General features: G+C 42.2%; 1 protein-coding gene and 1 long non-coding RNA gene across 2 annotated transcripts in view; one reads left to right on the top strand and one right to left on the bottom strand.

The window, feature by feature from the left end:
- Positions 1-20,279, bottom strand: part of LOC140408256 (uncharacterized) — a 157,765-nt gene extending 137,486 nt beyond the window's left edge. The window contains exons 1-2 of the long non-coding RNA XR_011940073.1: positions 20,174-20,279; positions 16,362-16,477 (exon numbers count right to left, since the gene is read on the bottom strand). This is a non-coding gene — a long non-coding RNA (uncharacterized lncRNA). The remainder of the gene's footprint in view (positions 1-16,361; positions 16,478-20,173) is intronic.
- LOC140408255 (B-cell scaffold protein with ankyrin repeats-like) overlaps positions 1-23,454 on the top strand; it is a 513,048-nt gene that overhangs the window by 295,016 nt on the left and 194,578 nt on the right. Inside the window, exon 8 of the mRNA XM_072495211.1 lies at positions 20,110-20,303. Coding sequence (XP_072351312.1) covers positions 20,110-20,303 — 194 coding nt within the window. The remainder of the gene's footprint in view (positions 1-20,109; positions 20,304-23,454) is intronic.

Genomic DNA, 23,454 nt, shown 5'->3' with positions numbered 1-23,454 from the left:
ATTGGTAATGATAACAGTGCGGATTTGTGTGGTATTGTTAATGATAACAGTGCGGGTTTCTGTGTTATTGTTAATGATAACAGTGCGGGTTTGTGTGGTATTGTTAATGATAACAGTGCGGGTTTGTGTAGTATTGTTAATGATAACAGTGCGGGTTTGTATGTTATTCTTAATGATAACAGTGCGGGTTTGTGTAGTATTGTTAATGATAACAGTGCGGTTTTGTATGTTATTGTTAATGATAACAGTGCGGGTTTGTGTGTTATTGTTAATGATAACAGTGCGGGTTTGTGTAGTATTGTTAATGATAACAGTGCGGGTTTGTGTGGTATTGTTAATGATAACAGTGCAGGTTTGTGTGTTATTGTTAATGATAACAGTGCGGGTTTGTGTAGTATTGTTAATGATAACAGTGCGGGTTTGTGTGTTATTGTTAATGATAACAGTGCGGGTTTGTGTAGTATTGTTAATGATAACTGTGCGGGTTTGTTTTGTGTTGTTAATGATAACAGTGCGGGTTTGTGTGGTATTGTTAATGATAACAGTGCGGGTTTGTGTAGTATTTTTAATGATAACAGTGCGGGTTTATGTGTTATTGTTAATGATAACAGTGCGGGTTTGTGTGGTATTGTTAATGATAACAGTGCGGGTTTGTGTGTTATTGTTAATGATAACAGTGCGGGTTTTTGTGTGGTATTGTTAATGATAACAGTGCGTGTTTGTGTGGTATTGTTAATAATAACAGTGCGGGTTTTTGTGTGGTATTGTTAATGATAACAGTGCGTGTTTGTGTGGTATTGTTAATAATAACAGTGCGGGTTTTTGTGTGGTATTGTTAATGATAACAGTGCGTGTTTGTGTGGTATTGTTAATGATAACAGTGCGGGTTTGTTTCGTGTTGTTAATGATAACAGTGCGGGTTTGTGTGGTATTGTTAATGATAACAGTGCGGGTTTGTGTGGTATTGTTAATGATAACAGTGTGGGTTTGTGTAGTATTGTTAATGATAACTGTGCGGGTTTGTGTGTGATTGTTAATGATAACAGTGCGGGTTTGTGTGTTATTGTTAATGATAACAGTGCGGGTTTGTGTGTTATTGTTAATGATAACAGTGCGGGTTTGTGTGTTATTGTTAATGATAACAGTGCGGGTTTGTGTGTTATTGTTAATGATAACAGTGCGGGTTTGTGTGTTATTGTTAATGATAACAGTGCGGGTTTGTGTGTTATTGTTAATGATAACAGTGCGGGTTTGTGTGGTATTGTTAGTGATAACATTGCGGGTTTGTGTAGTATTGTTAATGATAACAGTGCGGGTTTGTGTGGTATTGTTAATGATAACAGTGCGGGTTTGTGTGGTATTGTTAATGATAACAGTGCGGGTTTGTGTGTTATTGTTAATGATAACAGTGCGGGTTTGTGTGTTATTGTTAGTGATAACATTGCGGGTTTGTGTAGTATTGTTAATGATAACAGTGCGGGTTTGTGTGGTATTGTTAATGATAACAGTGCGTGTTTGTGTGTTATTGTTAATGATAACAGTGCGGGTTTGTGTGTTATTGTTAATGATAACAGTGTGGGTTTGTGTGGTATTGTTAGTGATAACATTGCGGGTTTGTGTAGTATTGTTAATGATACCAGTGCGGGTTTGTGTGGTATTGTTAATGATAACAGTGTGGGTTTGTGTGTTATTGTTAATGATAACAGTGCGGGTTTGTGTAGTATTGTTAATGATAACAGTGCGGGTTTGTGTGGTATTGTTAATGATAACAGTGCGGGTTTGTGTGGTATTGTTAATGATAACAGTGCGGGTTTGTGTGTTATTGTTAATGATAACAGTGTGGGTTTGTGTGGTATTGTTAATGATAACAGTGCGGGTTTGTGTGGTATTGTTAATGATAGCAGTGCGTGTTTGTGTGTTATTGTTAATGATAACACTGCGGGTTTGTGTAGTATTGTTAATGATAACAGTGCGGGTTTGTGTGTTATTGTTAATGATAACAGTGCGGGTTTGTGTGTTATTGTTAATGATAACAGTGCGGGTTTGTGTGGTATTGTTAATGATAACAGTGCTGGTTTGTGTGTTATTGTTAATGATAACAGTGCGGGTTTGTGTGGTATTGTTAATGATAACAGTGCGGGTTTGTGTAGTATTGTTAATGATAACAGTGCGGGTTTGTGTAGTATTGTTAATGATAACAGTGAGGGTTTGTGTGTTATTGTTAATAATAACAGTGCGGGTTTGTGTTTTATTGTTAATGATAACAGTGCGGGTTTGTGTGGTATTCTTAATGATAACAGTGCGGATTTGTGTGGTATTGTTAATGATAACAGTGCGGGTTTGTGTGGTATTGTTAATGATAACAGTGCGGGTTTGTGTGGTATTGTTAATGATAACAGTGTGGGTTTGTGTGGTATTGTTAATGATAACAGTGCGGGTTTGTGTAGGATTGTTAATGATAACAGTGCGGGTTTGTGTGTTATTGTTAATGATAACAGTGCGGGTTTGTGTAGTATTGTTAATTATAACAGTGCGGGTTTGTGTGTTATTGTTAATGATAACAGTGCTGGTTTGTGTGTTATTGTTAATGATAACAGTGCGGGTTTGTGTAGTATTGTTAATGATAACAGTGCGGGTTTGTGTGTTATTGTTAATGATAACAGTGCGGGTTTGTGTGGTATTGGTAATGATAACAGTGCGGATTTGTGTGGTATTGTTAATGATAACAGTGCGGGTTTGTGTGTTATTGTTAATGATAACAGTGCGGGTTTGTGTGGTATTGTTAATGATAACAGTGCGGGTTTGTGTAGTATTGTTAATGATAACAGTGCGTGTTTGTATGTTATTCTTAATGATAACAGTGCGGGTTTGTGTAGTATTGTTAATGATAACAGTGCGGTTTTGTATGTTATTGTTAATGATAACAGTGCGGGTTTGTGTGTTATTGTTAATGATAACAGTGCGGGTTTGTGTAGTATTGTTAATGATAACAGTGCGGGTTTGTGTAGTATTGTTAATGATAACAGTGCGGGTTTGTGTGTTATTGTTAATGATAACAATGCGGGTTTGTGTGTTATTGTTAATGATAACAGTGCGGGTTTGTGTGTTATCGTTAATGATAACAGTGCGGGTTTGTGTGTTACTGTTAATGATAACAGTGCGGGTTTGTGTGGTATTGTTAATGAAAACAGTGCGGGTTTGTGTGTTATTGTTAATGATAACAGTGCGGGTTTGTGTAGTATTGTTAATGATAACAGTGCGGGTTTGTGTGTTATTGTTAATGATAACAGGGCGGGTTTCTGTGGTACTGTTAATGATAACAGTGCGGTTTTGTGTAGTATTGTTAATGATAACAGTGCGGGTTTGTGTGGTATTGTTAATGATAACAGTGCGGGTTTGTGTAGTATTGTTAATGATAACAGTGCGGGTTTTTGTGTTATTGTTAATGATAACAGTGCGGGTTTGTGTGGTATTGTTAATGATAACAGTGCGGGTTTGTGTGGTATTGTTAATGATAACAGTGCGGGTTTGTGTGGTATTGTTAATGATAACAGTGTGGGTTTGTGTGGTATTGTTAGTGATAACATTGCGGGTTTGTGTGGTATTGTTAATGATAACAGTGCGGGTTTGTGTGGTATTGTTAATGATAACAGTGCGGTTTTGTGTAGTATTGTTAATGATAACAGTGCGGGTTTGTGTAGTATTGTTAATGATAACAGTGCGGGTTTGTGTAGTATTGTTAATGATAATAGTGCGGGTTTGTGTGGTATTGTTAATGATAACAGTGCGGGTTTGTGTGGTATTGGTAATGATAACAGTGCGGATTTGTGTGGTATTGATAATGATAACAGTGCGGGTTTGTGTGGTATTGTTAATGACAACAGTGTGGGTTTGTGTAGTATTGTTAATGATAACAGTGCGGGTTTGTATGTTATTCTTAATGATAACAGTGCGGGTTTGTGTAGTATTGTTAATGATAACAGTGCAGTTTTGTATGTTATTGTTAATGATAACAGTGCGGGTTTGTGTGTTATTGTTAATGATAACAGTGCGGGTTTGTGTAGTATTGTTAATGATAACAGTGCGGGTTTGTGTAGTATTGTTTATGATAACAGTGCGGGTTTGTGTGGTATTGTTAATGATAACAGTGCGGGTTTGTGTGTTATTGTTAATGATAACAGTGCGGGTTTCTTTAGTATTGTTAATGATAACAGTGCGGGTTTGTGTAGTATTGTTAATGATAACAGTGCGGGTTTGTGTGTTATTGTTAATGATAACAATGCGGGTTTGTGTGTTATTGTTAATGATAACAGTGCGGGTTTGCGTGTTATCGTTAATGATAACAGTGCGGGTTTGTGTGTTATTGTTAATGATAACAGTGCGGGTTTGTGTAGTATTGTTAATGATAACAGTGCGGGTTTGTGTGGTATTGTTAATGATAACAGTGCGGGTTTGTGTGTTATTGTTAATGATAACAGTGCGGGTTTGTGTAGTATTGTTAATGATAACAGTGCGGGTTTGTGTGGTATTGTTAATGATAACAGTGCGGGTTTGTGTAGTATTGTTAATGATAACAGTGCGGGTTTTTGTGTTATTGTTAATGATAACAGTGCGGGTTTGTGTGGTATTGTTAATGATAACAGTGCGGGTTTGTGTAGTATTGTTAATGATAACAGTGCGGGTTTTTGTGTTATTTTTAATGATAACAGTGCGGGTTTTTGTGTTATTGTTAATGATAACAGTGCGGGTTTGTGTAGTATTGTTAATGATAACAGTGCGGGTTTGAGTGGTATTGTTAATGATAACAGTGCGGGTTTGTGTAGTATTGTTAATGATAACAGTGCGGGTTTGTATGGTATTGTTAATGATAACAGTGCGGGTTTGTGTAGTATTGTTAATGATAACAGTGCTGGTTTGTGTGTTATTGTTAATGATAACAGTGCGGGTTTGTGTGGTATTGTTAATGATAACAGTGCGGGTTTGTGTAGTATTGTTAATGATAACAGTGCGGGTTTGTGTAGTATTGTTAATGATAACAGTGAGGGTTTGTGTGTTATTGTTAATAATAACAGTGCGGGTTTGTGTTTTATTGTTAATGATAACAGTGCGGGTTTGTGTGGTATTCTTAATGATAACAGTGCGGATTTGTGTGGTATTGTTAATGATAACAGTGCGGGTTTGTGTGGTATTGTTAATGATAACAGTGCGGGTTTGTGTGGTATTGTTAATGATAACAGTGTGGGTTTGTGTGGTATTGTTAATGATAACAGTGCGGGTTTGTGTAGGATTGTTAATGATAACAGTGCGGGTTTGTGTGTTATTGTTAATGATAACAGTGCGGGTTTGTGTAGTATTGTTAATTATAACAGTGCGGGTTTGTGTGTTATTGTTAATGATAACAGTGCTGGTTTGTGTGTTATTGTTAATGATAACAGTGCGGGTTTGTGTAGTATTGTTAATGATAACAGTGCGGGTTTGTGTGTTATTGTTAATGATAACAGTGCGGGTTTGTGTGGTATTGGTAATGATAACAGTGCGGATTTGTGTGGTATTGTTAATGATAACAGTGCGGGTTTGTGTGTTATTGTTAATGATAACAGTGCGGGTTTGTGTGGTATTGTTAATGATAACAGTGCGGGTTTGTGTAGTATTGTTAATGATAACAGTGCGTGTTTGTATGTTATTCTTAATGATAACAGTGCGGGTTTGTGTAGTATTGTTAATGATAACAGTGCGGTTTTGTATGTTATTGTTAATGATAACAGTGCGGGTTTGTGTGTTATTGTTAATGATAACAGTGCGGGTTTGTGTAGTATTGTTAATGATAACAGTGCGGGTTTGTGTAGTATTGTTAATGATAACAGTGCGGGTTTGTGTGTTATTGTTAATGATAACAATGCGGGTTTGTGTGTTATTGTTAATGATAACAGTGCGGGTTTGTGTGTTATCGTTAATGATAACAGTGCGGGTTTGTGTGTTACTGTTAATGATAACAGTGCGGGTTTGTGTGGTATTGTTAATGAAAACAGTGCGGGTTTGTGTGTTATTGTTAATGATAACAGTGCGGGTTTGTGTAGTATTGTTAATGATAACAGTGCGGGTTTGTGTGTTATTGTTAATGATAACAGGGCGGGTTTCTGTGGTACTGTTAATGATAACAGTGCGGTTTTGTGTAGTATTGTTAATGATAACAGTGCGGGTTTGTGTGGTATTGTTAATGATAACAGTGCGGGTTTGTGTAGTATTGTTAATGATAACAGTGCGGGTTTTTGTGTTATTGTTAATGATAACAGTGCGGGTTTGTGTGGTATTGTTAATGATAACAGTGCGGGTTTGTGTGGTATTGTTAATGATAACAGTGCGGGTTTGTGTGGTATTGTTAATGATAACAGTGTGGGTTTGTGTGGTATTGTTAGTGATAACATTGCGGGTTTGTGTGGTATTGTTAATGATAACAGTGCGGGTTTGTGTGGTATTGTTAATGATAACAGTGCGGTTTTGTGTAGTATTGTTAATGATAACAGTGCGGGTTTGTGTAGTATTGTTAATGATAACAGTGCGGGTTTGTGTAGTATTGTTAATGATAATAGTGCGGGTTTGTGTGGTATTGTTAATGATAACAGTGCGGGTTTGTGTGGTATTGGTAATGATAACAGTGCGGATTTGTGTGGTATTGATAATGATAACAGTGCGGGTTTGTGTGGTATTGTTAATGACAACAGTGTGGGTTTGTGTAGTATTGTTAATGATAACAGTGCGGGTTTGTATGTTATTCTTAATGATAACAGTGCGGGTTTGTGTAGTATTGTTAATGATAACAGTGCAGTTTTGTATGTTATTGTTAATGATAACAGTGCGGGTTTGTGTGTTATTGTTAATGATAACAGTGCGGGTTTGTGTAGTATTGTTAATGATAACAGTGCGGGTTTGTGTAGTATTGTTTATGATAACAGTGCGGGTTTGTGTGGTATTGTTAATGATAACAGTGCGGGTTTGTGTGTTATTGTTAATGATAACAGTGCGGGTTTCTTTAGTATTGTTAATGATAACAGTGCGGGTTTGTGTAGTATTGTTAATGATAACAGTGCGGGTTTGTGTGTTATTGTTAATGATAACAATGCGGGTTTGTGTGTTATTGTTAATGATAACAGTGCGGGTTTGCGTGTTATCGTTAATGATAACAGTGCGGGTTTGTGTGTTATTGTTAATGATAACAGTGCGGGTTTGTGTAGTATTGTTAATGATAACAGTGCGGGTTTGTGTGGTATTGTTAATGATAACAGTGCGGGTTTGTGTGTTATTGTTAATGATAACAGTGCGGGTTTGTGTGGTATTGTTAATGATAACAGTGCGGGTTTGTGTAGTATTGTTAATGATAACAGTGCGGGTTTTTGTGTTATTGTTAATGATAACAGTGCGGGTTTGTGTGGTATTGTTAATGATAACAGTGCGGGTTTGTGTAGTATTGTTAATGATAACAGTGCGGGTTTTTGTGTTATTTTTAATGATAACAGTGCGGGTTTTTGTGTTATTGTTAATGATAACAGTGCGGGTTTGTGTAGTATTGTTAATGATAACAGTGCGGGTTTGAGTGGTATTGTTAATGATAACAGTGCGGGTTTGTGTAGTATTGTTAATGATAACAGTGCGGGTTTGTATGGTATTGTTAATGATAACAGTGCGGGTTTGTGTGGTATTGTGAATGATAACAGTGCGGGTTTGTGTGGTATTGTTAATGATAACAGTGCGGGTTTGTGTGGTATTGTTAATGATAACAGTGCGGGTTTGTGTAGTATTGTTAATGATAACAGTGCGGGTTTGTGTAGTATTGTTAATGATAACAGTGCGGGTTTGTGTGTTATTGTTAATGATAACAGTGCGGGTTTGTGTGGTATTGTTAATGATAACAGTGCGGGTTTGTGTAGTATTGTTAATGATAACAGTGCGGGTTTGTGTGTTATTGTTAATGATAACAGTGCGGGTTTGTGTAGTATTGTTAATGATAACAGTGCGGGTTTGTTTCGTGTTGTTAATGATAACAGTGCGGGTTTGTGTGGTATTGTTAATGATAACAGTGCGGGTTTGTGTAGTATTGTTAATGATAACAGTGCGGGTTTTTGTGTTATTGTTAATCATAACAGTGCGGGTTTGTGTGGTATTGTTAATGATAACAGTGCGGGTTTGTGTGGTATTGTTAATGATAACAGTGCGGGTTTGTGTGTTATTGTTAATGATAACAGTGCGGGTTTGTTTCGTGTTGTTAATGATAACAGTGCGGGTTTGTGTGGTATTGTTAATGATAACAGTGCGGGTTTGTGTGGTATTGTTAATGATAACAGTGCGGGTTTGTGTGGTATTGTTAATGATAACAGTGTGGGTTTGTGTGGTATTTTTAATGATAACATTGCGGGTTTGTGTGGTATTGTTAATGATAACAGTGCGGGTTTGTGTGGTATTGTTAATGATAACAGTGCGGGTTTGTGTAGTATTGATTATGATAACAGTGCGGGTTTGTGTAGTATTGTTAATGATAACAGTGCGGGTTTGTGTAGTATTGTTAATGATAATAGTGCGGGTTTGTGTGGTATTGTTAATGAAAGCAGTGCGGGTTTGTGTAGTGTTGTTAATGATAACAGTGCGGGTTTGTGTGGTATTGTTAATGATAACAGTGCGGGTTTGTGTAGTGTTGTTAATGATAACAGTGCGGGTTTGTGTCGTATTGTTAATGATAACAGTGCGGGTTTGTGTGGTATTGTTAATGATAACAATGCGGGTTTGTGTGGTATTGTTCATGATAACAGTGCGGGTTTGTGTGTTATTGTTAATGATAACAGTGCGGGTTTGTGTGGTATTGTTAATGATAACAGTGCGGGTTTGTGCAGTGTTTTTAATGATAACAGTGCGGGTTTGTGTGTTATTGTTAATGATAACAGTGCGGGTTTGTGTAGTATTGTTAATGATAACAGTGCGGGTTTGTTTCGTGTTGTTAATGATAACAGTGCGGGTTTGTGTGGTATTGTTAATGATAACAGTGCGGGTTTGTGTAGTATTGTTAATGATAACAGTGCGGGTTTTTGTGTTATTGTTAATCATAACAGTGCGGGTTTGTGTGGTATTGTTAATGATAACAGTGCGGGTTTGTGTGGTATTGTTAATGATAACAGTGCGGGTTTGTGTGTTATTGTTAATGATAACAGTGCGGGTTTGTTTCGTGTTGTTAATGATAACAGTGCGGGTTTGTGTGGTATTGTTAATGATAACAGTGCGGGTTTGTGTGGTATTGTTAATGATAACAGTGCGGGTTTGTGTGGTATTGTTAATGATAACAGTGTGGGTTTGTGTGGTATTTTTAATGATAACATTGCGGGTTTGTGTGGTATTGTTAATGATAACAGTGCGGGTTTGTGTGGTATTGTTAATGATAACAGTGCGGGTTTGTGTAGTATTGATTATGATAACAGTGCGGGTTTGTGTAGTATTGTTAATGATAACAGTGCGGGTTTGTGTAGTATTGTTAATGATAATAGTGCGGGTTTGTGTGGTATTGTTAATGAAAGCAGTGCGGGTTTGTGTAGTGTTGTTAATGATAACAGTGCGGGTTTGTGTGGTATTGTTAATGATAACAGTGCGGGTTTGTGTAGTGTTGTTAATGATAACAGTGCGGGTTTGTGTCGTATTGTTAATGATAACAGTGCGGGTTTGTGTGGTATTGTTAATGATAACAATGCGGGTTTGTGTGGTATTGTTCATGATAACAGTGCGGGTTTGTGTGTTATTGTTAATGATAACAGTGCGGGTTTGTGTGGTATTGTTAATGATAACAGTGCGGGTTTGTGCAGTGTTTTTAATGATAACAGTGCGGGTTTGTGTGTTATTGTTAATGATAACAGTGCGGGTTTGTGTGTTATTGTTAATGATAACAGTGCGGGTTTGTGTGGTATTGTTAATGATAACAGTGCGGGTTTGTGTGTTATTGTTAATGATAACAGTGCGGGTTTGTGTGGTATTATTCATGATAACAGTGCGGGTTTGTGTGTTATTGTTAATGATAACAGTGCGGGTTTGTGTGATATTGTTAATGATAACAGTGCGGGTTTGTGTGTTATTGTTAATGATAACAGTGCGGGTTTGTGTCGTGTTGTTAATGATAACAGTGCGGGTTTGAGTGGTATTGTTAATGATAACAGTGCGGGTTTGTGTGTTATTGTTAATGATAACAGTGCGGGTTTGTGTCGTGTTGTTAATGATAACAGTGCGGGTTTGAGTGGTATTGTTAATGATAACAGTGCGGGTTTGTGTGGTATTGTTAATGATAACAGTGCGGGTTTGTGTGTTATTGTTAATGATAACAGTGCGGGTTTGTGTAGTATTGTTAATGATAACAGTGCGGATTTGTGTGGTATTGTTAATGATAACAGTGCGGGTTTGTGTGTTATTGTTAATGATAACAGTGCGGGTTTGTGTAGTATTGTTAATGATAACAGTGCGGGTTTGTGTGGTATTGTTAATGATAACAGTGCGGGTTTGTGTAGTATTGTTAATGATAACAGTGCGGGTTTGTGTAGTATTGTTAATGATAACAGTGCGGGTTTGTGTAGTATTATTCATGATAACAGTGCGGGTGTGTGAGTTATTGTTAATGATAACAGTGCGGGCTTGTGTGGTATTGTTAATGATAACAGTGCGGGTTTGTGTAGTATGGTTAATGATAACAGTGCATGTTTGTGTGGTATTGTTAATGATAACAGTGCGGGTTTGTGTGGTATTGTTCATGATAACAGTGCGGGTTTGTGGGGTATTGTTAATGATAACAGTGCGGGTTTGTGTTGTATTGTTAATGATAACAGTGCGGGTTTGTGTGTTATTGTTAATGATAACAGTGCGGGTTTGTGTGTTATTGTTAATGATAACAGTGCGGGTTTGTGTGTTATTGTTAATGATAACAGTGCGGGTTTGTGCAGTGTTTTTAATGATAACAGTGCGGGTTTGTGTGGTATTGTTAATGATATTAGTGCGGGTTTGTGTAGTATTGTTAATGATAACAGTGCGGGTTTGTGTAGTATTGTCAATGATAACAGTGCGGGTTTGTGTAGTATTGTTAATGATAACAGTGTGGGTTGTGTAGTATTGTTAATGATAACAGTGCGGGTTTGTGTGGTATTGTTAATGATAACAGTGCGGGTTTGTGTAGTATTGTTAATGATAACAGTGTGGGTTGTGTAGTATTGTTAATGATAACAGTGCGGGTTTGTGTGGTATTGTTAATGATAACAGTGTGGGTTGTGTAGTATTGTTAATGATAACAGTGCGGGTTTGTGTAGTATTGTTAATGATAACAGTGCGGGTTTGTGTGGTATTGTTAATGATAACAGTGCGGGTTTGTGTGTTATTGTTAATGATAACAGTGCGGGTTTGTGTGGTATTATTCATGATAACAGTGCGGGTTTGTGTGTTATTGTTAATGATAACAGTGCGGGTTTGTGTGTTATTGTTAATGATAACAGTGCGGGTTTGTGTCGTGTTGTTAATCATAACAGTGCGGGTTTGAGTGGTATTGTTAATGATAACAGTGCGGGTTTGTGTGGTATTGTTAATGATAACAGTGCGGGTTTGTGTGTTATTGTTAATGATAACAGTGCGGGTTTGTGTAGTATTGTTAATGATAACAGTGCGGGTTTGTGTGGTATTGTTAATGATAACAGTGCGGGTTTGTGTAGTATTGTTAATGATAACAGTGCGGGTTTGTGTAGTATTGTTAATGATAACAGTGCGGATTTGTGTAGTATTATTCATGATAACAGTGCGGGTGTGTGTGTTATTGTTAATGATAACAGTGCGGGTTTGTGTGGTATTGTTAATGATAACAGTGCGGGTTTGTGTAGTATGGTTCATGATAACAGTGCGGGTTTGTGGGGTATTGTTAATGATAACAGTGCGGGTTTGTGTAGTATTGTTAATGATAACAGTGCGGGTTTGTGTGTTATTGTTAATGATAACAGTGCGGGTTTGTGTGTTATTGTTAATGATAACAGTGCGGGTTTGTGTGTTATTGTTAATGATAACAGTGCGGGTTTGTGCAGTGTTTTTAATGATAACAGTGCGGGTTTGTGTGGTATTGTTAATGATATTAGTGCGGGTTTGTGTAGTATTGTTAATGATAACAGTGCGGGTTTGTGTAGTATTGTCAATGATAACAGTGCGGGTTTGTGTAGTATTGTTAATGATAACAGTGTGGGTTGTGTAGTATTGTTAATGATAACAGTGCGGGTTTGTGTGGTATTGTTAATGATAACAGTGCGGGTTTGTGTAGTATTGTTAATGATAACAGTGCGGGTTTGTGTAGTATTGTTAATGATAACAGTGTGGGTTGTGTAGTATTGTTAATGATAACAGTGCGGGTTTGTGTGGTATTGTTAATGATAACAGTGTGGGTTGTGTAGTATTGTTAATGATAACAGTGCGGGTTTGTGTAGTATTGTTAATGATAACAGTGCGGGTTTGTGTGTTATTGTTAATGATAACAGTGCGGGTTTGTGTGTTATTGTTAATGATAACAGTGCGGGTTTGTGTGGTATTGTTAATGATAACAGTGCGGGTTTGTGTAGTATTGTTAATGATAACAGTGCGGGTTTGTGTGTTATTGTTAATGATAACAGTGCGGGTTTGTGTGTTATTGTTAATGATAACAGTGCGGGTTTGTGTGTTATTGTTAATGATAACAGTGTGGGTTTGTGTGGTATTGTTAATGATAACAGTGCGGGTTTGTGTAGTATGGTTAATGATAACAGTGCATGTTTGTGTGGTATTGTTAATGATAACAGTGCGGGTTTGTGTGGTATTGTTCATGATAACAGTGCGGGTTTGTGTAGTATTGTTAATGATAACAGTGCCGGTTTGTGTGGTATTGTTAATGATAACAGTGCGGGTTTGTGGGGTATTGTTAATGATAACAGTGCGGGTTTGTGTAGTATTGTTAATGATAACAGTGCGGGTTTGTGTGTTATTGTTAATGATAACAGTGCGGGTTTGTGTGTTATTGTTAATGATAACAGTGCGGGTTTGTGCGTTATTGTTAATGATAACAGTGCGGGTTTGTGCAGTGTTTTTAATGATAACAGTGCGGGTTTGTGTGGTATTGTTAATGATATTAGTGCGGGTTTGTGTAGTATTGTTAATGATAACAGTGCGGGTTTGTGTAGTATTGTCAATGATAACAGTGCGGGTTTGTGTAGTATTGTTAATGATAACAGTGTGGGTTGTGTAGTATTGTTAATGATAACAGTGCGGGTTTGTGTGGTATTGTTAATGATAACAGTGCGGGTTTGTGTAGTATTGTTAATGATAACAGTGCGGGTTTGTGTAGTATTGTTAATGATAACAGTGTGGGTTGTGTAGTATTGTTAATGATAACAGTGCGGGTTTGTGTGGTATTGTTAATGATAACAGTGTGGGTTGTGTAGTATTGTTAATGATAACAGTGCGGGTTTGTGTAGTATTGTTAATGATAACAGTGCGGGTTTGTGTGTTATTGTTAATGATAACAGTGCGGGTTTGTGTGGTATTGTTAATGATAACAGTGCGGGTTTGTGTAGTATTGTTAATGATAACAGTGCGGGTTTGTGTAGTATTGTTAATGATAACAGTGCGGGTTTGTGTGTTATTGTTAATGATAACAGTGCGGGTTTGTGTGGTATTGTTAATGATAACAGTGCGTGTTTGTGTAGTATTGTTAATGATAACAGTGCAGGTTTGTGTGGTATTGTTAATGATAACAGTGCGGGTTTGTGTGGTATTGTTAATGATAACAGTGCGGGTTTGTGTAGTATTGTTAATGATAACAGTGCGGATTTGTGTAGTATTGTTAATGATAACAGTGCGGGTTTGTGTAGTATTGTTAATGATAACAGTGCGGGTTTGTGTAGTATTGTTAATGATAACAGTGCAGGTTTGTGTGGTATTGTTAATGATAACAGTGCGGGTTTGTGTGGTATTGTTAATGATAACAGTGCGGGTTTGTGTAGTATTGTCAATGATAACAGTGCGGGTTTGTGTAGTATTGTTAATGATAACAGTGCGGGTTTGTGTAGTATTGTCAATGATAACAGTGCAGGTTTGTGTGGTATTGTTAATGATAACAGTGCGGGTTTGTGTAGTATTGTTAATGATAACAGTGCGGGTTTGTGTGGTATTGTCAATGATAACAGTGCAGGTTTGTGTGGTATTGTTAATGATAACAGTACGGGTTTTTGTAGTGTTTTTTTTAAATGATTTTATTTCAGTGTCATTTTAGCATGGCCAGTCCACCTACCCTGCGGTTTTGAGGGTGAGATCCTCGCAGACACGGGAAGCTTGTGGAAACTCGATGCGGACTGTGATCCGGCTCCGGACTCACACCCGCAGCATCACCGCTGTGAGGCAGCAGTGCTAACCACGGTGCCACTGCCACCCCGGTATTGTTAATTATGACAGTGCAGCTTTGTACAAAATGCATAAAATTTAACTGCAATAAAATGAATCTTTAACCCCAAGGACGATGAAGCTAACATTTGTCACTTCACTGTTTAAATCAGTTTGGTGAATTAGATTTCTGTCTCAGACTGAAATGACATTATTACATAGAGATTAGTACTCTCAGAAAGTCCTGAAATGTGTGGCGAGATTCTCCGACCCCCCGGCGGGTCGGTGAATCGCCGGGGCTGGCGTGAATCCCGCCCCCGCCAGTTGCCGAATTCTCCACCACCGGATATTCGGTGGGGGCGGGAATCGCACCGCGCCGGTTTGTGGCCCCCCCCCCCCCCCCCGATTCTCTGGCCCGGATGGGCCGAAGTCCCGCCGCTAAAATGCCTGTCCCGTCGGCGTAGATTAAACCACCTACCTTACCGGCGGGACAAGGCGGCGCGGGCAGGTTCCAGGTCCTGGGGGTGGCGCGGGGCGATCTGGCCTCGGGGGGTGCCCCCACGGTGGCCTGGCCCGCGATCGGGTCCCACCGATCCGCGGGCGGACCTCTGCCGTGGGGGCACTCTTTCCCTTCTGCCTTCGCCACGGTCTCCACCATGGCGGAGGCGGAAGAGACTCCCTCCACTGCGCATGCGCGGGAATGCCATCAGCGTCCGATGACGCTCCCGCGCATGCGCCGCCGGAGAAATCATTTCTGTGCCAGCTGGCGGGGCACCAAAGGCCTTTTCCGCAATCTGGCGGGGCGGAAATTGGTCCGGCGCGGGCCTAGCCCCTTAAGGTTGGGGCTCGGCCCCCAAAGATGCGGAGCATTCCACACCTTTGGGGCGGCGCGATGCCCGACTGATTTGCGCCGTTTTGGGCGCCAGTCGGCGGACATCGCGCCGTTTCCGGAGAATTTCGCCCGTGACTTTTCATTGTGTTTACTCATTCTCCTTGTCTGATGAGAAAGCACGGACGCAGTGGGGATAACTGTGGCTTGCCCCTTCTGTGAGACTGTGTTGTGTAAAAGCTTCTGGTCCATTGTGTCCAGGACTCGTGTCTGACTGAGAGAGAAAACATTATTGGGCCTGTTTTATTTCTGTCCAAGTGGATCATTTTTGAATGGGTTAAGATTGGGCACAATGTCATTGGAAAGCCCCGCCTAAAAGAGCAATGGAAGCATATTTAGTAATAGCTTTCAAAAGGGAATACAATTGATACATGATACATAGGTACATACATAGATACATAGAAGGTAGGAGCAGGATGAGGCCTTTTGGCCCTTCGAGCCTGCTCTGCCATTCATCACAATCTTCGCTGATCATCCAACTTAATAGCTCAATCCTGCTTTCTCCCCATAGCCTTTGACCCCATTCTCCCCAAGTGCTATATCTAGTCACCTCTTGAATATATTCAAAGTTTTAGCATCAACTACTTCCTGTGGTAATGAATTCCACAGGCTCACCACTCTTTGGGTGAAGAAATGTCTCCTTATCTCTGTCCGAAATGGTTTACCCTGAATCCTCAGACTGTGACCCCTGGTTCTGGACACACCCATCATTGGTAACATCTTCCCTGCATCTACCCTGTCTAGTCCTGTTAGAATTTTATAAGTCTCTGTGTGATTCCCCCCTCATTCTTCTGAACTTCAGTGAGAACAATCCCAACCTAGTCAATCTCTCCTTATATGACAGTCCCGCCATCCCTGGAATCAGCCTGGTAAACCTTCGCTGCACTCCCTCGAGAGCAAGAACATCCTTCCTCAGAGAAGGAGACCAAAACTGCCCACAATACTCCAGGTGTGACCTCACCAAGGCCCTGTACAATTGCAGCAACACACCCCTGCTTCTGTACTCGAAACCTCTCGCAATGAAGGCCAACATACCATTAGCCTTCTTTACCGCCTGCTGCACCTGCATGCTTACCTTCAGCGACTGGTGCACAAGGACACCCAGGTCCCGCTGCACACTCCCCTCTCCCAATTTACAACCATTCAGGTAGTAATCTGCCTTCCTGTTTTTGTTTCCAAAAGTCTGCCTTCCTGAAAATGAAAATGAGAAAAGCCCGGGTAATGGGAAAACGTGGGAGAGGAAGTTTAATTGCATAAATCTTTTAAAGAGCAAAACATATATGATGGGACACACAGTCTCACTCATTGCTGGATGAGAAGATAACGTTTGACAAAATCAGGTTGCCTCGATCTTCCCTGTTGCCCCGTGTTAAATATGCTGTTGCATCACTTTCTCGATTCCAGTGATGTGTTCTGTTTATGGTTTAGATTTACGAAGCAACTTTCACTGGGGGATTTTCTCATCTCTGAAAATTTGGCCTCACATTAATCAAACTAAATAATCTTTTCAGCTAGCACATGAGATGAATAATTTTTATAATTACTAAAATCCAAGATATAGGAACAACTGGAAAAATGACAGATGGTACTTCATGTTATTAGATTGAAGTTTGATGACACTGTAAAATAATTCAATCAACACACTCTGCTCAGAACCTAATTCCAGCTGATAAAACTGAGGAATGTTTGTGTAGACCGAGACTGCCAGACGCAGGGGACATGTTTCTTGTCCGAGACTCATGGCCATAATTACAATATCCAGAATTCTCAGTTTGGGAAGTGTTGTTGCCAGGACTGAATACTGTGCGATTCGCGATTCTGTTGGGGGTGTTAAGCGAGTCAGGACGTGCAAATGGCCCAGCCCTCTGCTAGCGAGAATTGAGAGGAATTCCCAGCCCAGCGAGCATTCAAACCGCTTGGGCCAGAGTTAGTGCTAAAGACCCTGGCAGCTGGAGCTGTTTTTAATCCCTCCACTTACCCACACACTCACTGCAGCCATGAGGATGATTCACAGGGAGTCTGAAGTGGCCCCATTGCTCTGGGCCAGTGAGGGGAGAAGTGGACACCCTCCTCCCTAGGGTGGGCCACAGACTCAAGCCTGCCTGCCTGAACACTGCCTGGGAGGTGGTGGCAGAGGCAGTCAGCGTTGCCAGTCTCACCAGGAGGAGACAGCTGGTGATCTGGAGGGGTGGGTTTACTGGTGAGGCCTCTACCCTGAGAGGGGCAGAGAACCAGGGAGGATTCCAAAGGCCATGGTGCCAGTATCCTCTGGTTGGGCTGATTCCCTGCTTCCTCTGCAGTGGGGCAGCGCTTCTGAGGAGTGCCAACACCTGGTGGGCCCCGGATTGAGTTTGGCCATGCCCATCCCCTTGACGATACAGCTGGGTAAGAGGGTGTCCAGAGGGGTGGCCTGGGTGGGCCCCCAGATGACCAGAGGCTCTCTGAACATTCACAGGACACAGTGAGCAGTCAGCAGTGTGAACAGCCAGGAGCCTGTAAGTAGCACCAAAGGGGTGCGTTTAAAAGACAGACGGCAGCAATGGGGGTCTGAGCCAGGCCACCCCGATCCCGAGGGGGACCCCCCGCGTCCATGGACTTGGCACCAAGTTGTCCCCTGACCTTGGCAACCCCCTCTCCCAGCAAACCCGACAATGTTTGAGGGTTTTCAATGTTTGTTTAGCCTCCCTCTCCCCCTCCGCAGGCATGGCGCCCAATCCCCACTTGTCACCTAACAGAGGCGGAGGGGCGGAGCAGGAAGCTGAATATCAACTATGAATGTGGGAAAACCAGCAGCAAGGCCCGAGAAACCTGGGGCGACATTCTCCGAGCCCCCGCCGTTTCCGGAGAATCTCGCCCCTGGTTCTCAAAGAGTAACTGACGAAGCTCTTCAATGAAAAACTGTTCAAGTCAAAGAGCAGGATTGAGAGTGACCTCTCCGGTCTCGTCAACGAGCGTAAAATTCCACAACCTGTATCTGCTGAAGCCAACCTGGCACGACTGAAAACAACGGGCGGGATTCTCCCGTACCCGGCATAGAGGCGGCATGAACCACTCCGGTGTCGGGCCGCCCCAAAGGTGCAGAATCCTCCGCACGTTCAGGGGCTAGGCCCGCCCCGGAGTGGTTTGGCCCCGCCGGCGGGATAGTGGCTTGGCGCCACGGCAACTGGCGCCGAAGGGCCTCCGCCGGCCGGCGCGGAGAAATAGAGTGCCCCCACGGCACAGGCCCGCCCGCGGATCGGTGGGCCCCGACCGCGGGCCAGGCCACCGTGGGGGCATCTCCCGGGGCTCAGATGCCCCCGCGACCCCCCCAGGAACCCCGGAGCCCGCCCGCTCCGCCAGGTCCCGCCGGTAAGGGACCTACTCTGATTTACGCCGGCGGGACCGGCTACAGACGGGCGGGACTTCGGCCCATCGCAGGCCAGAGAATTCGGCCGGCCCCGGCGTCCTTTGAGTCACGCCGGATCCCGCCATTCTCCAAGGCGGGCGGCGCGACTCACGCCGGGCTGGTTTTTGGGGGGGGGCGGGAGAATTGGCAGGACCGCGGGGGCGGGATTCATACCGACCCCCGGCGATTCTCCCACTCGGTGTGAGGTCGGAGAATCCCGCCCAAGCTGTCCCTGCCAGCAAAATGGCTTAATAGTAATTTGAGTGAAATCCATGCAAATCATGGTTTTGAATGAATCGGCTGGCGTGGGGCGTGAACATCGATATCGCCGCCAGCGAGGGACTCGGAGCATGTTTTCGGAATTTGTTTGATTACCGGTGATTCTCGGCCCTGTCGCGATTTGCATTTCCAGCATCGCAAAGCAGAGGATTTAGGCCAAGATCATCTCTAAAAGCACAATCGAGAATTCAGGAGGTCCCTCCGGCAATTCAGGAGGGCCCTCTTTACCCAGAGAGGGGAGAATGTAGAGCTCACTACCATAGGAAGTATTGAGCTGAAGAGTAAGGGTGCATTTAAGGGGAAGCTGGATTAACAAGGAGGGAGCTAGGACTAGAGGATTGATTGATTTGGAGAGATGAAGTAAGGTGGGAGCAGGCTGGAATGCACCAGCACAGACCTATTGGGACATTTGGCCTGTATCTGTGTTATGGACATGATGTAAATAAAGTTGTATAACTACAGCCATTGATTAGAACAGGAAAATTACGTTCTTGTCTTGAAATTGTTTCAACCAATCCCAAATTGGGAATATAACACTCTCTGCTCTACCTTTCCCAGGCGAGAGAGGCTGGGGGAATAAAGAACCGCAACAGTCATATTAGCAACAGACGTGATTCCAGCCTTAGAAAGGAATATTTTTATGAATAATGGGGTTCAAGCAGAGTTTATCTAGACAGTATGAAGAAATAATATAAAAGCTCTATTGTCATTTTGGGAGTATATTATAGGTTGCCAATGAGTGGGTAAGTAATGAAGGAGTGGGATGCAATGTAAATGAAAATCGCTTATTGTCACAAGTAGGCTTCAAATGAAGTTACTGTGAAAAGCCCCTAGTCGCCACATTCCGGCGCCTGTTCGGGGAGGCTGGTACGGGAATTGAACCGTGCTGCTGGCCTGCCTTGGTCTGCTTTCAAAGCTGGCACTTTAGCCCTGTGCTAATATAGATGGGATTCTTGTACTGTCAGCTGTGATTATTGGGAAATTTAACTGTACATGGTCGACTGAGAGGTAAGACATGCATCTGTCAAATAGGGAGGTGTTCTTCATCACGATGTGTCTTCATCACTATGCAGCCTGCACACTGGAAAAAATAACTTCTGCCTGAGAGTGAGTGGGAGGCAACAGAACTGACATTTACCCACTTTCTGTTGACATCCAGATCTGTGTCATGAGATCCCGACATTGCTCCACTTCGCGGCCAAGAACGGGTTAGGGAAACTCACCACTCTACTTTTGCAATGTCCTGGGGCATTCCAGGCCTCCACCGTCCTGAATGCTTGCGGAGAAACCCCAAGAGATCTTGCTGGGAAGAACGGATTTCAGAAAATTCGGGATCTGTTGGATAGATTCACAGTAAGTATTTTAATTCTGTCTTACCCAAGTGATGTGATGCAACAAAATTCAAAGGCAAAGTGAAGCGGCTGATTGCTGCGTTGGCAAGATGTATGTTGTAGACCATCATTAACAGCCTTCTTTCTGCTAGATAAAACCGCAATCTTCCTCAATCATTAGACATTCTCAGACAGGGAGCTGAGTTCCTGGTTTACTAGAAAATTAGTGGGTGTGGAAGTTGTACAGATGGAGAGTGCTGGGATACAAAATAAAACTGGACACTGTTGGTAGTTCACAGCATCTGTGAAAGGTCAATGAGTTAGGTTGTGATCCTTCAACAGAACAGACCGACAAATCAGAGAGTACTTTTATAAATGATGTGCTGTGTGACTGTCATTGTAGGTAACTTCAGAAAGGTTATGTCGAAGGATCTTAATAATAATAATCACTTATTGTCACAAGTAGGCTTCGATGAAATTACTGTGAAAAGCCCCTAGTCGCCACATTCCGGCGCCTGTTCGGGGAGGCTGGAACGGGAATTGGATCCGCGCTGCTGGCCTTGTTCTGCATTACAAGCCAGATGTCTTAGCCCACTGTGCTAAACCAGCCCATAGTAAGAGGATCTTAGTATCCTCCTTATTCCACCTCCAGCCTCGCTTTCTGTCTCGTCCTGCACTGCTCCAACCTACTAAAACCTGCTTGCACCAGCTCCCATCCTCCTAGCCCACCTGTGCTCGCTGATCCACATCAGTGAGAACCAGTGGACCTGATTTATTTAGATTTCCAGAAGGCCTTTGACAAGGTGCCGCACAGGAGACTGTTAAATAAGTTAAGAACCCATCTAGCATGGATAGAGGATTGGCTGACTGGCAGAAGGCAGAGAGTGGGGATAAAGGGGTCTTTTTCAGGATGGCAGTCGGTGTCTAGTGGTGTGCCTCAGGGGTCTGTGCTGGGACCACAACTTTTCACAATATACATTAATGATCTGGAAGAAGGTACTGAAGGCACTGTTGCTAAGTTTGCAGATTATACAAAGATCTGTCGAGATCTTTATTTCGACAGATGATGAGCTTCCCTCAAACAGCAATCTGGATACCGAATACATTTGTATGGCATATTTCTTGCATTGAATTTACAGCAACAAAATAGGCCAATCAGCCCAACCGGTCCATGCAAATGACATTGATAATACCCAAGACAAAATTGGAATTTTAATCTCATTTATTTCAATTACGCCTTTCAAAGCCTCAGGGCTTCAGTGCTTTACAGCCAATAAAGTTGTTTTGAAGTGTAGCCCCAGTTTGTAATGCAGGAGCCAATTTGCTCGCAGGCAGCTCCTACACACAGCATTGGGACGATAACCGGATAATCTATTTTCTTTGTGATGTTAGTTGAGGGATGAATGTTGACCAGGGTATTGGAGAGAACTCTCCTGCTCTTCTTTAAACTGGAGCCATGGAATATCTTCCGTCTACATGAGGAGTAGGATGTGTTTAATGTCGCATCCAAAATACCACGTGCTGGAATCTCCGTTCTGGAGTCTAAGTGCTCTAACCAGCAGAGAATCGCTACTGGTCTCTGCTGGTTTGAGGAGTGGGACCCATTATGCAAATCTCTCTACTTTACCAGGCTAATTTATGCACGGGGGAGAACTCGCCGGATTCCATTGAAATCCCGGTATCAGGCCAGGCCGCCTGTTCAAAATGGCAGTGGGCCATCTCTCCCCCACAAATGTAGATCCTGTGCCCCCCCCCTCGCTTATAAGTAGGGGCATCTTCCCACCACAGGAATAATGGGTCAACCCCCATAGCACGCACGCATGAGAGTGGCCCAACCCACCCCACCACCACCCCTCAGATCCCTTCATCAGAGACTGCTCGACCAGAGAACCCCCCCATCAGAGACCCCCAACAGAGACCCTAGAAGGATATATTATATATATTTCCCTTCATGCTTGATTGCATCTCAAGTATCCTGCTTTGAAGATAACCACAATGTTTAAAAACACTTTTTCTACGATTGACAGTTCCTCACCACATCTATAGCAGCTAAGTGCTTTCACTTTCTCTTTTTCCAGGCTGAAAGCACTTTGCTGCTTTTAATGTGGTGAGAAGCTGTCAATCATAGCCGGAGTGTTTATAAACATAGTGGTCAGCATTAAAGCAGGGTACTTGAGATGCGTGAAGGGAAATATAGATAAACAGTCTACCAAGCACCTGTCTCGGGAATAATAAAACTGTCAATCATTAGCTAATACAATGTATTGCTGTGTGAAATTGAATGGAAGATTTGCATTTCAAGGCTGTCAAGGGATTTGAAGCCCTTTTCTAGTATACTGGACTTTCAAGGAAGCCTCTGACACTTGTTACAGTTGCTGCTTTAATCACTTTTGCCTGAGGCAGCAGATGTTAGGGAAGGGTGAGTGAAAATACAGAGATTGTTCACTCCACTACCTGGACTCCTTCAGCTTTCAGACAGAGGTGACTGATTGTTGTCTCTGATGGGGGTGGGGTGTGGGGATCAATGAGGGATGGGGTCAGGTCACCCTCATGTGTTTGTGCTGTGAGGGGGGGGCTGTTACTCCTGTGGTGGGAGGGAGATGATCCTACTTGTCAGCGGGGGGGGGGGGGCAGGATTTGCGTTTTGGGAGCAGGGGGACTTCCAATGGACTTTGGGGGGGGAGCCTCAATTGTGCATTAACCCCCTTGACCACCTCGGGGTCCACAGTGTCAGGGCCAGGATTGGACAAACTTGCCCAATGCCCACCCAGTGGATTTTCCGTTGTGAGGGAAAGTGTATAATGAGGGGGTGGAGAATCGGCCTTCCAGCCCCTTAATCAAATGGAAATGAGCCAATCTGGCCCATTGTGCAAGTAAGAGCTCTTTGAAAGAACTATCGTCAGTCCCACTCCCCTGGACCTCTGTTCACTACCCGATACTCTTTCAGATTCAAGTATATATCCAATCATCTTTTGGAAGTTGCTAGAAAATCTGCTTCCACCCCCTTTTCAGGCAATATCTCCGGATCATAGCAACTCACTGCAGAGAAATCATTTACGTCTCATATCAATAGTCACTCATCTGTATCCCCTGGTTATTGACACTCTCGCCAGTGGAAACTGTCCCTCATTTACTCTATTAACACCCTTCATAATTCTGAATAATAGCACATT

Source organism: Scyliorhinus torazame, chromosome 3 (assembly GCF_047496885.1).
Source record: "Scyliorhinus torazame isolate Kashiwa2021f chromosome 3, sScyTor2.1, whole genome shotgun sequence".
NCBI classification, from domain to species: Eukaryota; Metazoa; Chordata; class Chondrichthyes; order Carcharhiniformes; family Scyliorhinidae; genus Scyliorhinus; species Scyliorhinus torazame.
Note: the sequence above shows the minus strand (reverse complement) of the source record. Positions and strands in the feature narration are given on the sequence as shown.